Here is a 17,004-nt window from a genome sequence, read left to right on the forward strand (position 1 = left end):
CCTTTGATCCGAACGGCTTCAATCTTTGCTATCAGAAAAAAGAAACAAACCAAAGCGAAAACAGATCCACCTGAAGTTTGGGAACGTCGCGGGAGACAAGAGGCTTGCAGTGCTGTCTGCGTGTGGGCTGAAACTTTTCCTTGCACTTGTCCTCCCCACCACCAGCTCCCGTGTCAAGGAGTGTGTGTGTGTGTGTGTGTGTGTGTGTGTGTGTGTGAGTGAGAGAGAGAGAGAGAGAGAGAGAGACTGACTCTGGTTCTGCGAAGAGGAGCTCTGGCCTTTTTCTGCAGCCCATTTTGGGGGACGGGGAGGCGTTGCAGCAGCTTGCATCGCGGTCAAGGGAAGAAGGGGCGCCCTGATTTCTCCCTCCCCCCCCCCGAAAAAGTGTGGGGTTTGGAGCCTGTGCTGTGATTAGGGTCTCGTTTCCTTCCCTCACCCCCCCCCACCCGTTCTGGTGCGGGAGAGGGAGGGGGAAACCCAACCACCCCCAACTTCCCCTCCTCCCCGTCTCCGTGGGAGGGATGGAAAACCTCTCTTTTTTTAAAGCGAAGTCCTGTAAAAACCGGCGGTTGCCGGACAACATTCGCGACGGGAAACAGCAGCGCGGGCGGGCGCGTGAAACCGAGGAAACTCACCGACCACGCCGGGGGTGCTGTGTGTATGTGTGCGCGCGGGGGGGGGGGGAGACGTAGAGAGAGTAAAAAGTGGAGTGAGGGCGGGGAAGAAGAGAGAAAAAAAACTAGAAGGGGCGGGGGGAGAAAGAATGTCCTCTCTCTAAAATCCAGCGCGGCCGGGCGCGAGAAGTCCAGCAGCGGGAGGAGGAGGCGGAGGAGGAGGAGGATCCCCCCCCACCCTCGCCGGCTGGGCTGCGTTAAAGTCCCGCCGGATTCGGCGCGGGCGGGCTCTCGCTGGGCGGAGCTGGCTCGGGCGGGCGCGTCTCAGAACTTTTGTTTGGCGGTGTTTGTGCGCGAGTTCGGCGGCGGCGGCGCGCGGGACGAGATTCCTCCGAAATATATATAGAGATATATATATAAAAGTTCTGCTTCTCCTTCTCCTCGCCGTGTTGGTTTGAGGGGCTGCGTCGCGCTGCTGCGTGCGGAGGAGGCGCAACTCGCAGGAACTTTTTAAAGGAGGAGGAGGAGGCGGGCGGGCGGGCAGCCAGAACCGGCGGCGGGGGATGCGGGACGGAGAGCGCGGAGCTGCGGCCGCTTGAGAGAGAGACCGAGCAAGCGAGCGAGGAGTCGGTGGGGACGGGAGCCCGCCGCCGCCGCCATGGACGCCGCCGGGCAGCCCCCGCAGTCGGCCTCTCAGCAACCGGGGCAGCAGCAGCAGCCTCCTCCGCCCCCCAATTCTTCGGGGCAGCCCCCTCCTCAGGCGCCGCCGCCTCAGCAGCCCGCCGCCTCCGGCCCACCCCCGGCCGGCCACCAGATCGTGCACGTCCGCGGCGACTCGGAGACGGACCTGGAGGCTCTCTTCAACGCCGTCATGAACCCCAAGGGCGCCAACGTCCCCCACACGCTGCCCATGAGGCTCCGGAAGCTGCCCGACTCTTTCTTCAAGCCGCCCGAGCCCAAGGCCCACTCCCGCCAGGTGAGCGAGGTTGGAGGTGGGGGAGAGAGAGAGAAACTTTCCTGTTTGGGTGTGGGTGGGGGTTGTTTTTTTTGGGGGGGGGGTTTATGATATTATTAAGAGTTCTTGTTTTTATTTTATTTGTTTGTGCCCCGCCTTTCCCTCCCCCCCCCCACAAGGACTCAAGGCGGCTTACAAAAATCTGTCTTAAAAACAGCGGCGGGGAATGGGTGGGAATCATTTAAAAGCGAGCAAACATGGGTAGGATCAAAAGCTGTAATAGCTATATTTATTTGTAGAGAAAGGGCTGTCTTCTGCTTACACACCACTTATTGAAACACTCCCCCCCCCCATAAAATCTCACTTTCCATAAACTTTTGTCGGCTGCCTTAGAATGGGCTGCATGGAAAAGGCTGTATTTTAAGAATAAAGTTGTTAAGAACAATAATATCGACATGCTCTCTTTCTCTCTCCCCTCTTTCTTTCTTTCTTTCTCTCTCTCTCTCTCTCTCTCTCTCTCCCTTCTTCACACCTCACCATGAACACCAGATAGGGAATAGTTTTTTTGTTGCAGTGTAACACTGTTAGGGGTCTACTCAGAAGTAAATCTCACTTAGTTTCAATGGGTCAAGCTACCTGAAGGGAAGGGTAGAGCAGCCTTGCCTATGACCCGAGTTCTGTATTTCATTGGGGTGTACGAAATCATGAATCAAAGTTAATGATATACTGTGTTTCAGAGTTCAGTGCAGATTGTCTTGCACCATACTGGTAGGAGTATGATTAAAAAATAAATAAATCATTGTCTCTCGCCGCCTGTGATCACCTTCATCATCATCATCATCATCTAACATTTGCAAGTGATGTTTCAATGGGTAAGATGGATGAAAAAAGGCAGGCCTTTGCCCCAAGGAGCTTGCAGTCTAAATGCTGCCAGAGGATGACACAACAGGGTAAATAAAGGGAGGAAAGGAAAACCAGAGTTAAGGATGTCAGGAGAAGAATCATGGGCAGATGCAGTTACATACTGCTTTTCAGGTAAAAACAAGTGTAGCCTTGCCTCCTCTTATGGCTGATGACAGCCTTTACACACACTTTTCTTGTATTTCTTGTGTGGGGGGGAGGGGTTATTCAGAACTGAACACTTGCATGATGTTTACCTGGATTTTTGCCATGTGTACACATTAGGAAGCTGCCATATATTGCTAAATAGATGGGTGCAGGTATGTATTGATTTATTAGATTTTGTATCTTGCTTTTTTAAAAATAAACAACTCACCAGGCAACGTACAAGGTACATGGGTCCACCCAACAGATACAGAACAATAATTTGTAAAGCATATACAGCAAAAATAATAAAAGAAAGTAGCAAGTAGACAAAAGTACATTAAACACAGTAAGTGGTCTTACAACTACAGTCATCGTCCCCAGTAAAACTTTAAAACTACAGTACAGCCACAGTAAACTAGCACCACATATTTCACAATCTCATTACCATAAAGCCACAGCAAACAAATAGGTTTTCAGGGCCTGCTTAAGATGGTTTGAAGAGACGGCGCTTCTGTAGCAAAATGAACATTTGTATGCTTCCCATGTGCAACTGTATATACAGGTGTTTGCTTTTCCTACTTGAGTGTACAAAAATGCTGTGGGTGAGGCATCCCTGAGCCTTGAGGAAAAGGGTTTCCAGGTCAGAGGGTGTGACTTCCAGGCAGCTTGATCCTGTGTATCTGACACTTAAAGACGTAAATACCCGCCTATGACTACTCTGCTAGTTGGGAAGTTGCCTACACACACCCAGAGTTTGTGTGTGTATTCTTTCAGAACAATAATAAAACTCAGTTACTGATTTTTATTTTTATTTACATGAAAGCACTTCATAGTTTTCTGTTTCCTTGCAGTTGTCTGAGGTATTCAACACACGTTCCTAGTTTTTCAGGAAAGGGGAGAAGAATTTGTCTCATAATTATGCTAGAAGCCTGTGGCTTCTTGTAGGGATTTACAGTGGTACCTCAAGTTACAAACACTTCGGATTACAGACTCCGCTAACCCAGAAGTAGTAGTACCTTGGGTTAAGAACTTGGCTTCAGGATGAGAACAGAAATCACACAGTGGCAGCGGGAGGCCCCATTAGCTGAAGTGGAACCTCAGGTTAAGAACAGTTTCAGGTTAAGAACGGACCTCTGGAACAAATTAAGTTCACAACCAGAGGTACCGCTGTATTACTTTGTTACACTCCAAGGAACTCAAGATGGCATACAGTGGTGCCTCGCAAGACGGAAAACTCGCTAGACGAAAGAGTTTTCCGTTTTGGAGGTGCTTCGCAAAACAAATCTCCTATGGGCTTGCTTCGCAAGACGAAAATGTCTTGCGAGTTCCTGCGGGTTTTTTTCCCTCCCCCCCTTTTTCTAAGCCGCTTATCCGCTAAGCTGATAAGCCGCTAAAAGCCGCTAATAGCGCTAATCTGCTAATCCGTCAATGGGCTTGCTTCACAAGACAAAAAAACCGCTAGACGAAGAGACTCACAGAACGGATTCTTTTCGTCTTGCGAGGCACCACTGTACATGGTTTTCTACCCAACCACAATATTTTCCTTGCATCAACCTTGTGAAGTAGTTAGGCCGAAAGAGAGTGATTACAGTTTGCACATAATTGCGAAGGCACGGTTTGTTCAGCCAAATGTGAGTCCTCTCGCAGATGAGCAAACAAACCATTGCTTGTCCTCCAAAGCTTGGTTTGTATTTCAGCTATTAAATTTATATCCTGTTCTTCCTCCCAAAGGAGCCCAGGAGGGTTTCTTTTCCAGCTGCTGTTTCCACATGGCAGTGTAGCATCGTGAGTGTCTGGCGTGGGCTGGCCAAACAAACCATGGTTGTTGGGTTCAGACATGGGTTAAAACAAGCCATGGTTTTTAAGCCAACCACAGCTTCGTTCGCTGGTAGAAATCAAATGATGGTTAACCTGCTGAACATGCACATTCAAAGAACCCGAGTTTGTTTAAACCATGGATTAATATTAAGCAGGGACCAAGCCAGTAACTTGACCAAGTTTGGGCAGTGAGAGTGTCATTTCCATGTGGGGGTTTGAACCTGGATTTCCCCAGTTTTAGTTTGACACTTTTATGAGGGGAGGAGGAAAGATAGGGTAGAATCTTGCTTTCTCCCCTGCACTGCTGCTTTCTTTTTGGGATCCTAAACTTCAGTCCCTTTCTTGGGCTTCTGCAGCGCAAGATGCAACTTTCATCTCCTTCCTCTTGAATCTGTGCTTGGCCTTGGTGCTTATATAGGTGGATATTGTTCCCTTGCTTTTGGTTCTTGTTATAAAGTGATCACTTTTTTTTAATTTGCCTTTCCTCCACAGTTCTTCTGAGCTTGTGGTGGTGGAGTGCAGTTGTTAATGATCCTAAATTTTCAAGTAGACAGTGTCGGATTTAGGAGAATGATGTGCAGTGGTTTGGCAGCGCTTAAACTTCCTTCTCTTCATCCCTTGCTTTAGGAGATGGAAGATAATTTCCTTTCTAGAAGAGCTCGGAAACCTCTTTTTACCCTCTGAAGTCCTTTTGGGGGTGGCCCCCTTCCTCTCCACAGCACTTCCCAGCATATAATTATCCTCTTTATCCCACCTCCATTCCTCTTCCAGAGTTCTTCATTATGAGGAAATCTTCACTTTTGCCTATTATAGACCTGCTTCTGCAGTAGTAGAAATGCCCCTTCACACTCCTCCATTTTGTCTTTGCTTGTGAAGAAGTGTTGACCTACCTTCCAATTTTATACTCTCATAAATCCCTGGATGGAGCTGTTCAGGCCAGCTTCCCTCTTCTTCACCTCTAATCTGTTTTTTTTTGTTTGCTTGTTTTCCTGGCCACTTGTTTGTGAATGGGGGAGGTGGGAGTGATGGCAGCAGTTCTCTCCTATCCCTTCCTTTGAGCTACCTTTAATCCTTATCCCAATAGGGAGGAACTATTCCATAGGAGTAGGCAACCTAAGGCCCGTGGGCCGGATTTGGCCCAATCGCCTTCTCAATCCTGCCCACAGACGGTCTGGGAATCAGCGTGTTTTTACATAAGTAGAATGTGTCCTTTTATTTAAAATACATCTCTGGGTTATTTCTGGGGCATAGGAATTCGTTCATTCCCCCCCCCCCAATATAGTCCAGCCCACCACATGGTCTGAGCGACGGTGGACCGGCCCACGGCTGAAAAAGGTTGCTGACCCCTGCTCTAAGGCCTTCTAAGATGCTTGCGGCACTCCGTTTTTCCCTATTCCTTAACTTAAGGGACTTTGTAGGGGAGGGGGCTTTAACTCCCCTGTCTTGCCCACTTGCATATTGCATTCCCTGCACTTTGTCTATTTACTGTTACATTTATAGCACACATTTTCTCCATGGAATTCAATGTTGTGCAAATGATTCTTTCCTCCTCATTTTCCCCCTTTCCTCTGTGAAGTAAGTTGGGTTAAGAGACAAGTAACTGGCCAAAGGTTACCCCGTGAACTTCATGGCTGAGGGAACCCTGGTCTTCCGGGTCCTAATTGACTTCCCTAATCACCACACCACACTTATCCCCCATTCCCTCTTCCCAGGATTGTGGAAAGTCTGTCATTTCTCTCTGAGCTAGGAGGAGGAGTTGGAGCTATGGAAGCCTTGAATTTTGTGTTTTCTAGATAAGGCAACCCCCCATATCATTCCAAGGCCTCTTTTCGCCACACCAATATTTTTAGCTATCGCCTAAGCAGAGTTCTTGCCTTTGCTGCAAGAAGGCGGCATAAAGCCTCTGAAATGATATTGGAACTTAATCACTCAGAAAAGCAAATGGACATTGATCTCGTAATTGCTATTGACTAGTGTACTGAGGGGGGAGTTGTGTGAGTGTCCAAAAACTTCAAAATGTAGAGCTGTGCCAGTTTTGTGCCTTAAGAGTGTTAGATTGCAGCATATTCCTATGACATTAGCGTGAACCTTCCTAATGTCAGGGCTTGGATGTATTGCCATTGTACTGTTGACACTTTGATGTCTGTAATGTGGAGAGTTTGCTGTCTTGAAGCTTGAATCCAGGTGTTGAGGCCATAGTCTTGCAGACCATAAACACTTTCAGAGAAAAGCTGTCTGAAAAGATGTTGGGTTCTGAATAAGTTTAGCCTATGGATAATTATTTAAATATTAGAACAGACAAGATGGAAATTAATAATTTGGCAATTTAGTGGGTTCTCTGTGTGGTTTTGTTTTTTTTTGAGGGGGAGGGGAGTTGGAATTGGTTCTTTTTCTTAAAGATTTTTTATATGAGAAGTATATTTTGAGTCTTCATCATAAGCTATTGTCATCTATTCAGCCAGCAGAAGTGAGTATTTTGCAACTGCTTCTGATATTTCTGTGACCAATTATGTCAGCTTTTCCATTATTAAGCCTCTCTTAAAAAGGGGCTTGGCTTTGTGTGTGGCTTAAAAAAAAAAGTCTGCTTGAACCTTGGCATACAGCTCTTACCCAAACATTAATTCACTTGACAGATATTAAATGGAAAAAAGCCTAGACTTGAAGTTGTAGAGTTGCAAGTAGAGATGATTGCTTTGCTGCCTTTGAACTTTAACGTAGTACAGGCTTATCACATACTTTCCATGTAGGTCCAATATCTCAAACTCCCCTGACAATTGCAGAAGAAAAGTTATTAGCTATGTACCGAAACCATCTTTAGCTTCAAGTACTAGAGTGGTTTTTATCATGGTTTACTTATTTGCAAACTGGCATTAATCTGCGTTTGAGCTGCCTCCCATATGGAGATAGCTGTATAGTGTAATCCATGTGTGCTGCTTGAATACAAAAGGCTAAAATACTTGCCTAAACAGTTTCACATTGAACTGCGTACTTAATTCCATGCCTTGGGCCTTAAAGCTCTGCAGACATACATCTATATGCACCATAAAATGCATAAAAGCTATCTGTGTGTCTAGGTGTCTGTGGTTGTCAAAAGCTTCATGTCTATGTGTTCAGATCATGATGGACAGTAATTCAGCATATTAACACAAACAGAATTACTTAGGCTGATGGTAAAGGACTTCGCAGTTGCTGGGTGTGGGTTACAGTCTAAGGATGGGACCTAGGTTAATAAACTCTCGTTGTGCAAATTCAGGCTTCATAGCCTTCCTAAGGTGCAGAAGAGATTAGGGACTCTGCAACATCAGCCTCTGTGATGCAGTAGGAAACTTCGGAATTGATCAGGCCTGGCTGAAATACTAGATGCCTGGCCCAAACTAATCATCCATATTTTCTACCTGTTCTACTCCAGTCTCCAGTTTCGCAAGCTGCAGCCAATGTCCTAAATAATTTGTTGTTGTTGTTTAGTCGTTTAGTCGTGTCCGACTCTTCGTGACCCCATGGACCAGAGCACGCCAGGCACTTCTGTCCTCCACTGCCTCCCGCAGTTTGATCAAACTCATGCTAGTGGCTTCAAGAACACCATCCAACCATCTCATTCTCTGTCGTCCCCTTCTCCTTGTGCCCTCCATCTTTCCCAACATCAGGGTCTTTTCCAGGGAGTCCTCTCTTCTCATGAGGTGGCCAAAGTATTGGAGCCTCAGCTTCACGATCTGTCCTTCCAGTGAGCACTCAGGGCTGATTTCCTTCAGAATGGAGAGGTTTGATCTTCTTGCAGTCCATGGGACTCTCAAGAGTCTCCTCCAGCACCATAATTCAAAAGCATCAATTCTTCGGCGATCAGCCTTCTAAATAATAGAATCCTAGAATTCTGGAGTTGAAAGGGACCGCAAGTGTCATCTTGTCCAGCTCGCCTGCAATGCAATGCAAAGTTCCTTGAGTACACGCAATGACCACTGAACACCATTCTGGGCAATATCCAGCTTAGTCACGCTCAGTGTCAACCGATTGGAATTGATAGTTAATGAAGTGTGTTGATTTTAGTAGGTACGACTTCATTGGCTCGCCCTCTGTTTTGTGTGTGTGTATCTTGGCAGTTTAAGAGACACCATTCTGTTCAACTTATAGTAGAATCCCATCACATTGCAGAAGGGATGTGAGGATTGTATCTCCAGCTGTATTCTAAAATGGCAGCATTGAGAAGTTCTGCCTCGGAGATACAGTAATAGGAGAAAAGTTAGCCTGGAGAAAAGCCCTGCCCTGCTTTAAATCATGCTTTCTCCCACCCCCACCCCCCAACAAATCTTTTGTCATCTGGAACACATTTTGGCAAAACCAGACATGTATTACTGTTTGCAATGTGGACCTCATTTGTCCCATTTTGTAAGACCATTTAAACAGCTTTCACAGCTGTCTCTGAAGCCCTTGATAAAGATGTGGGACAGCAATGGAGGCGGGGGGGGGGCAGTGGTAGAGGACAGAGCAGACAGAAGCAAGAACTTGGTATTAGAAAGAGATAAGGGATACCTGAAAATTCTAAAAGATGTACATGTAAACAAAACCATTCAGTAGAAACGTTCTTATAAAGTAGGGATGAGAAGCCTGCGACTCGTCAGCTGATGGACTTTTGGGGGCTGATGGGAGTTATATTACACCAGTTGTTGCTGGACACCCAAATTCCTCACCTGGTTATAAAGCATTCTCCTCCACAAAAGATATTGGTCCAATTCCAATACTGCATCTGCAGTCACAGACTTAAAAAAGCAACCTGTGTATGAAATAATAAAATTCAGTTTTTGTCTCATGCCCATTTCAGCATTAGCTTTGGTTATTACCCTACGTGTTGGAAGCCACACTGCCCTGTGCGTTCACCTGTCCTTGGAGCAGATTAACTGTTTATAGATGAAAAGTGGGGGTTCTTGAGCACGCTGCTGACATAATGGGTACCTGGCTACACCACAGACTTAAGGAATTGTTTAACTCTGCAGGCCAGCACAGATGCAGGGACAGCAGGAGCTCTGACACCTCAGCATGTCCGTGCCCACTCCTCTCCAGCATCGTTGCAGTTGGGAACCGTTTCTCCAGGGGGGCTTACCCCTTCCGGCATAGTTCCTGGAGCGGCACCTTCTTCTCAACATCTCCGCCAGTCATCCTTTGAAATCCCTGATGATGTGCCCCTACCACCGGGTTGGGAGATGGCAAAGACACCTTCTGGCCAGAGATATTTTTTGAAGTAAGTACAATTACCGGGAAAGGGGAGGTGGCGGCAGCGGCAAATCTTTGTGCTTAAAAAACAACAACTGGTAGAATTAATACCTTGTGCTTCATCTGAAGGCCATATCCTTGTTTGACAGTGTGGGGTCATGCTGAAAATTGTATTGTCAGTTTTAAAATGTGTACTTTTAACTTTATGCAATTAAGCAATTTGCATATCACTCATAAACACATAGTATTTTAAGACTTTTGATAGTATATGGGAATGGTTGTAACTCTGTTATACATATTTCACAATGGAAAGGTTCCAGATTCTCTGTTAGAAAGGACTTTGGGGTTGCAGAGGTGAGAGATCTTGAAGAGTCACTGCAAGTTAATAGAGACAGTAACAGTGGGCTGATAAGGTAGTTTCATGCTTTCATATAGAACTAGGAACAGCAAAAGTGTGAGTTGGGGGGGGCAGGTTCTTCCCCCCCTTAAAACTCAGTATTTGTGCCACCACAACTTCTCTGGAATAATGAAGAGCACTTTTTTTAAAAGCTATGATTTTGTAGATATGTTTAACTATTTATGGGCCATAGGTCTGCCCATCCCTACTTTTTAAGTTCATATGCTCACTTGATTGTAGGCTGGCTTTGCACACTTTCTATACCTCTAGAATGTAGGACAGGATGGGACCTCATGGATTCCTGGTTCTGAAAGTTCCATTAAAGCAGGTCTTGTCATGCTCAACTAATCCATCCTGATCAGACCCTATCATTTGACATTACTAGTCCCATAAACATATTTATATAGAAATTTCTATCCCACTCATCTAATGCAGTTCATTCTTTTTACGATAAACCATGGTTTATTGTGACAGCCATACCGCTTTTAAAATGTCATGGTGGTTAAGAAAGTGAACTGTGAAGCACAAGAACCGGGCTAAAAATCTTTCCTTAGCCTGTACTTGTCTGGTGACCTTCGGCAAGCCTTGGCTCACAATATGGAAATGAAACTGACTTGCTTTGCAGGGTGCTTGTGAGGCTTGCTGAGATAATGAATGTGAAGCTGTTGTGCAGTAAGCAATATAAAAACACCAGGTAGTTACTGGGGAAAATGACAGTGTTCAAGGGAGTAAAGAGTAAGTCGGTGCATGGATCTAGTGCGTGTTAATAACAGCCCTGTGTTTTAAGACCGTGTGGGCATTTTACAGCATCATCTCATCAGATTTTCCATTGCCTTTCCTTAAGAAAAATTAAGGATTGTAGTCGTTAATTCTTCCTGTTGGCCTCCTTAGACATCTGCCGTAAGGAAGTAAGGCGGCATATAGATTTTGAAGTATTTAAAATAAGATTGCATTGTTGGATCCATGGGGCAAGGCTGTAGCAGAAAAAGTTCCAGCTTGAATCCTTGGAATCCTGCAGTTAGGTCTGAGAGACAGTACTGCATAAAAACCCCAAGTAGCTTCCAGTTAGGGAAGATCATACTGAGTTAGATGGAGCAATGGTCTGATTTGGCTGGCTGGCTGGCTCTATCTATCTATCTATATCACTACCTATAGCAAATGGTCTAAGTGTAGGGTGCACAAAAACATAATAAGTATAAGGTATAAGGAGCCCTCTCAATTCATATTATTTTAGCAGTAATTATTTTCAACTCAAGTGCATTTTGGGAGCAATCCTATACACAAGATGCTTGTGTACAGCAAGCCAGTGAAAAGTACCAAATTCCATTCAGGAGTGGGGCATCTGGTAAGCCTGGCAGAAGGTAAACAAGCCTTTAAAACGGTGTTTCAGTAACACCCCACTTTTTGCTGGGTTGCCAGGTCACGTGACCAGACTGAATGTGCTTAGGATTTGCTCTGAGTTTCCCCTCTCTGGTCCTGCCCCAACCATGGCCCCTTTCCAGGGCTTACCAGGCTGTCCGCATTGTGGGGAGACAAACCAATGTATCCCCCAGCTGAACTGAGGTTGGGGAAGTTACAGTGGTGTAGCCTGGCTGCCTCCCAGTTCAGCCAGAAATCTACTGGATCCTAACCCCAAGAATCTAGCAGATCTTGCTATGGATTTTCTCCCTTAGGGTTGCAGTCTATGGGTTCTTTTCAGCCAAGTCCTACTCAGAGCAGACCCTTTTAAATTAACCAAACTAAGTTAGTCATATCGAACTTCAGTCAATTTACCCTGAATAGAAGTAGACCCTTTTAAACTAACCAAACTAAGTTAGTCATATATAACTTCAGTCAATTTACCCTGAGTAGAAGTAGTGTTGATTTCCACCCCGTTTATCTAATTCAGTTCAAGAATATAGGACTTGGAAACCACATATTGCAGTAGACAGTTCAGCAAAATTCCTTTTTTAAAAATGAGCTGCTCTAAAAAGAGGAGAAAAATGAACGTAAGCCTTTGTGTAACTGGTTTTCCAACCTATGCAGATTTAGGTGAAAGCAGAGGAACAGTTTGATCATGGCCTTTTTTTTTTTTGACAGTTTTATTATTGCTACAGAAAAGTCTTCCTGCTCCTATGAGTGATCTCCTCCCTCTCTCACTGGTCTTTTCTTGGTATCTGTTTCAAAGGGTCAGGTTTCCATAAGGACAATAAAGAGCCTGAGACTGGAAAGTACACACAAGTCTGGCAAACTCATCTGCATGAGCAAGATCATTTGTTCTCAAGCAGACATCCAAAGTAAATGATTGAAAGAGCTGCTAGCTGTGAAGGATGTGTCTTGAAGGGGGGAAAAGAGTAGAAACAAACCAGGTTGTTAGGAAGGAAAATAAAGGCTGTGCTTTTTTTTGAACCTCTCCCTGCTGGGTCACATGCTGATCTGGGGAGATTTTAAACAGCTTAATAAATTGTTTTTCTTTCTGCTTTTCCTTGGGTGCTGCTGTGGTTTGGGAGAATCTGAGGACAGTTCTGAAAGTTCTGCTTAGGCCCGAAGAACAACAACATGGACACTCCTATATAGATTTTGTGTGTTGTGGAGATGTACCAGACCCGCTGTTCTGTGTAAAACGATTTCTTATTACTTTGTAACCTAGGTTACCTAAGTTTAAAGAATAACTTGTTTTGAAATTCTGTTTTTAGCAGAAATAAATGCATGAAGTCATCTCAAAGCTGTAGTCTTTTTTAAAAAAACACAGCTGATAGAAATGCAACTGATAATATTCTCATTGTCTGCAACACAGAATATAGAGAGAGAAAGAGAGAATGTGCACATGTGAGCACTTTAAAATTAATATTCGCTCACATTAAACTACAGCAGGTCTTTTTAATTTGACAATCAGCCTCTCAATCACGCGAGTTAGAGGCTTTGCCTTTCTTTCTCCTCGTTCCTTCATACTGCCACCTCTTCCAAATTCTGACCATGAGATTGTCGCTGGTGCCAAATCAATTAGGATTGGTAGTGGAAGTCTGCACAAATTGGTGTTTAGCACAGGATAGTCCTTAATGTTAGAGAAAGTGACAGAGCTGTGTGTACAGCTTTTGCAGTTCTGTCCAGAAGCAGCACTATGGTACCTACATGTTTGGCTCTCCCACGCTGGGTTGTATGCCCTCTTTACTGGAGAAAATGGCTCCTCTGACAAATCAAGCAGACAAATAATACGTTATATGGAGGTTCTTTTTATTTTCTGTTACTCCACTTGAAACCTAATTGTGGGCACTCTTCACTGACACTTGGCTTCCTTTTTTTATAATATTTTATTAGGTTTTGACAATAAAAAGTTTAGAAAAATAGTAAAAGCAAAAAAGATACAAAGTTATAAAATACAAAGATACAGACATTAAACACAAAAAAGAAATACAAAAACCACATATAATAAAAAAGACAAAAATTCCCTCTTTCTTGATTTCTCCTGTTTAGTTAACTTATTTTCCTGACTTCCTCACGTCTCCCACTTTTGTATCCCTTTTAAAAGTTGGTTCAGCAAATTCATGTCCTATTAATCTGTCTATTATTAATCCAAGCGTACATTTACCCTTGTTGCTATAACCCCTGCAATTCATTTCAATGTCCTCAACATTCAAAAATTTTACAATATTTCTGCAAATAAGTTTTAAATTTCCCCCAATCTTCTTCCACCGACTCTTCTCCCTGGTCTCGGATTCTGCCAGTCATTTCCGCCATTTCCATATAGTCTATTAGTTGCATCTGCCACTCTTCCAAGGTGGGTAGGTCTTGTGTCTTCGACGCTTGGCTTCCTGTTCTGACTTCAGGATTCACATTTGACCAAGAGCAGTTTAATATTGCGTTACTGCTGGAAGATCCAGCAATAGTTCATTGCTGATCCCTGTGGACTGCTTGAAAAAGCGTGCACAGTTCAGGAAGAAGTGTGTAGCTTTCCTACTGGAAAGAAGTGGTTGGGTAGAGGTGTTCTTTGAAAAAGCAGTATTGCCTAATGTAAGTCAGTATGGGATAGTAAAAGTACTGTTTAGAAAAAGTACTGTTTCTTCTCAAGATTGGGAACACCTGCAATGCATGGCTCTAGCCTTGGTTTTTGGTGAATATGTTAATCGGTACAGGTTCTGCATTAGCATCTTTTTAAAAAGACCGTCAGAATTAATGAGACCTGATTGCTGGCTGGACAGAAGAAAGTTAAAGTGGAAAATGGAAAGCAACTGTTTAAAAATAATCTCCAGTTTTTGGTACAATTTGGCCTAGCTGCTACTGCACCATATTAATCTACCTAACAGCCTGTTTCCTTTGTTCTGGCAGAACAGACATTAATGCAGTTTGTGTGTTTGTAAATGCTGTTAAGTTATAAGTAAATGAACAGTTAGCATGGAGTATTGATTGTCTGCCAATGCAGTGTCATAACTGGTGATGATCATCTGTACTAGAGACAGGTAACACTTGGTATCCAGTTTTTAATTGTTGATACAAGGTGGTTTTGGTCCTAGGGCATGATTTTGAAGATGTACAAGACTTGCTGAAGATAAGCAAGTCTGAGCCTGGTTAGTAGCTGGATAAGGGTATCCTGTCTTTGGTTCCATCTTGGAAGAAAAATGGGCTATAGATATTGTCACTTTGCATCTGAAATGAAATCCAGAAACAGCGGTGTAATTAACTATTTGTTTGCTTGTTTGTTTGCTCATGACAAACAGTGATGGCACATGAACGAACAGGCAGGTGACAGTACTTAATCATGTACAAAGTTAATTCTCTTGTTAGAAATAGCACCAGTTATCTTTCTAGCTGAAGCATCTTATGGTAAATCACGCAAGTAACTTTATGTTAAGAGATGGCATGCAAATGTTCTATACAGAAATATTTCCAGACAAGTTGAGAGAAAATGTTTGTAATCCCAGTAATATGGTTTAAAATGTGTTTAATGAAAGCAGACCTACTGATCCCAAAATATGGGTTAAAACATGTTTAATATAAACAAACCTATTAATAATGTGAAAAGTCTTAAAATTTTAATGCATGGCTCCCAATTAAACATGCTGTAACTTGCGGTTGGTTGTTCAGAGTAGACCCATTGTGGACTTTACTAATTTAGTCATTGATTTCAATGGGTCCAACCTGTGTCTGATGTGTTACGTATGTGTAAAACAACATGTTATTGTATTACTACTGAAAAAAGAATATTGTATCAGGTTCAGAGGGATTCTTTAAAGTTTTAAAAAAATACTTCTTATATGACAATCTCTGTTAATACTACTGTATTCAGCCAGCTATTATGATGTTGACAGTGCTTTAAATGACTCTTGGAAATTGTTGTCAAGAGAATCTGAACCTTACAGTGTGAATTGTAAGGTCTGGGGGAATAAAACTCTTTGAATTAATGAACACTGATTTAAAGCAATTATTTGATTTGAGACCACTAGATTCTCAGGGCTAATAACATCTCAATATGCATAGGATGCTACCCATTCAATACAGTTTTCTTTTTTTATAAAAGCTTAGCACTACCCATTGGAAAGTTCCTTTTTGTACACTCCCAATGGAATGCCATGTTTGTTTATCATTTATTTTAATGGGGAGTGTGCAGGAGAGCTTTGCAGTAGATTGCGCCTCAAATTTAGACTAACCTGATAGATAATAGGTTTATCTCACTTAGTTAGATAATTAGGATAATTAAAAAATGTTTCCATAGAAGAATGCTTTAGTTGAGATGACTCTCAGGGTCCCTTCCGACTCTACACTTCTGTGATTCTGTTCTGTGATTCTATTTTTTTGTTCAGTTAGCTCTTAACTTGTATTACTCAAAACATCCGTCAACTCATTATTCATTCGTTATGAATTCTAAATATGAATTCCTTAATGTCATTCAGTTAATCCCACATTAGTCTAATACATTTATTAAATGATGAGAGAGAGAGTGAATCTTGCCATGACACTACTGGAGAGAAACAAAATACCTCCTGGCCATCGTTTTCAAATAGTGCCTGGATGCTTTGCTCTCAGCAGAGTAGCTGCACAGTATCTTTCCCCCTGTGGGTAGAAAAGTACGGTAGTTCAGAGGGATAAATTGTATTGTGTGAAAAGAATTTAGGGTAGCCCCTCTTTCAGCTGTTTCTCTGCTCAAATTTCCCTGCTCCCCAAGGCATCTTTTGGTATATTGTTTGCTATTTTTGCCTCCAGTATGTAGATGTGGCTTTTGTATTAGAGTTCCTCAAAGTTAAGGTAGGGCCAGAGGGCTGCTAGAAGAGGGTCAGATGTGTTTGTGTGACTTGACTGCACCAGGAAACAGTGCAAATTGGAAGGCTGCATATTGTAGCCATTGTGTTGGCTGGCCCTAGCGGGGAAGTACCACATAGCAAGCTTCTCCACTTCCCTTAAGGGGCCAGCCTTTTGGGGGGTATATCACCTGTTTGTGAAACTTCACCAGCTTCACCTTTCCTTTTTTTGAGATACAGTGGTACCTCGGGTTACATACGCTTCAGGTTACAGACTCTGCTAACCCAGAAATAGTACCTCGGGTTAAGAACTTTGCTTCAGGATGAGAACAGAAATCGTGCTCCGGCAGCGCAGCAGCAGCGGGAGGCCCCATTAGCTAAAGTGGTGCTTCAGGTTAAGAACAGTTTCAGGTTAAGTATGGACCTCTGGAATGAATTAAGTACTTAACCCAAGGTACCACTGTATTTGTTGATGAGCAAATGCTGCAAGGTGTTAGTGTTTATTTCTGAGAGCTACTACTGGGTGTTGCAGTTACAACAGGAAGCTTCCTGTTCCTCCACGGTACTGCCTCACATATTGTATCTTTTTCATCTTTCCAGTATGCTGATGTAGGTCAGTGTGTACACCCCATGGATGCCGAAGCTTTGAAAGTTTTAATTCAGACAGGATGGAGTTGTGGTCAAACAGGAAGAGCAAGGCGCTTGGCTGCTTTCTGTTGACTCCACAAACCCTTGCCTGCCTCAGGCGGCTCTTAGGCT

General features: G+C 43.6%; 1 protein-coding gene across 8 annotated transcripts in view; it reads left to right on the forward strand.

The window, feature by feature from the left end:
- The first annotated feature begins 815 nt into the window (after positions 1 to 815).
- Positions 816 to 17,004, forward strand: part of YAP1 (Yes1 associated transcriptional regulator) — an 81,514-nt gene continuing 65,325 nt past the window's right edge. The window contains exons 1-2 of one of the 8 annotated variants that reach the window (XM_082219394.1): positions 816 to 1,590; positions 9,420 to 9,664. In XM_082219394.1, the coding sequence (XP_082075520.1) occupies positions 1,273 to 1,590; positions 9,420 to 9,664 (563 nt within the window). In that variant the 5' untranslated portion in view covers positions 816 to 1,272. The remainder of the gene's footprint in view (positions 1,591 to 9,419; positions 9,665 to 17,004) is intronic. The other 7 variants (XM_082219392.1, XM_082219388.1, XM_082219395.1 and 4 more) reach the window with 7 other exon arrangements.

Source organism: Podarcis vaucheri (genome assembly GCF_965113315.1).
Source record: "Podarcis vaucheri genome assembly, chromosome: 4".
Classification (NCBI taxonomy): domain Eukaryota; kingdom Metazoa; phylum Chordata; class Lepidosauria; order Squamata; family Lacertidae; genus Podarcis; species Podarcis vaucheri.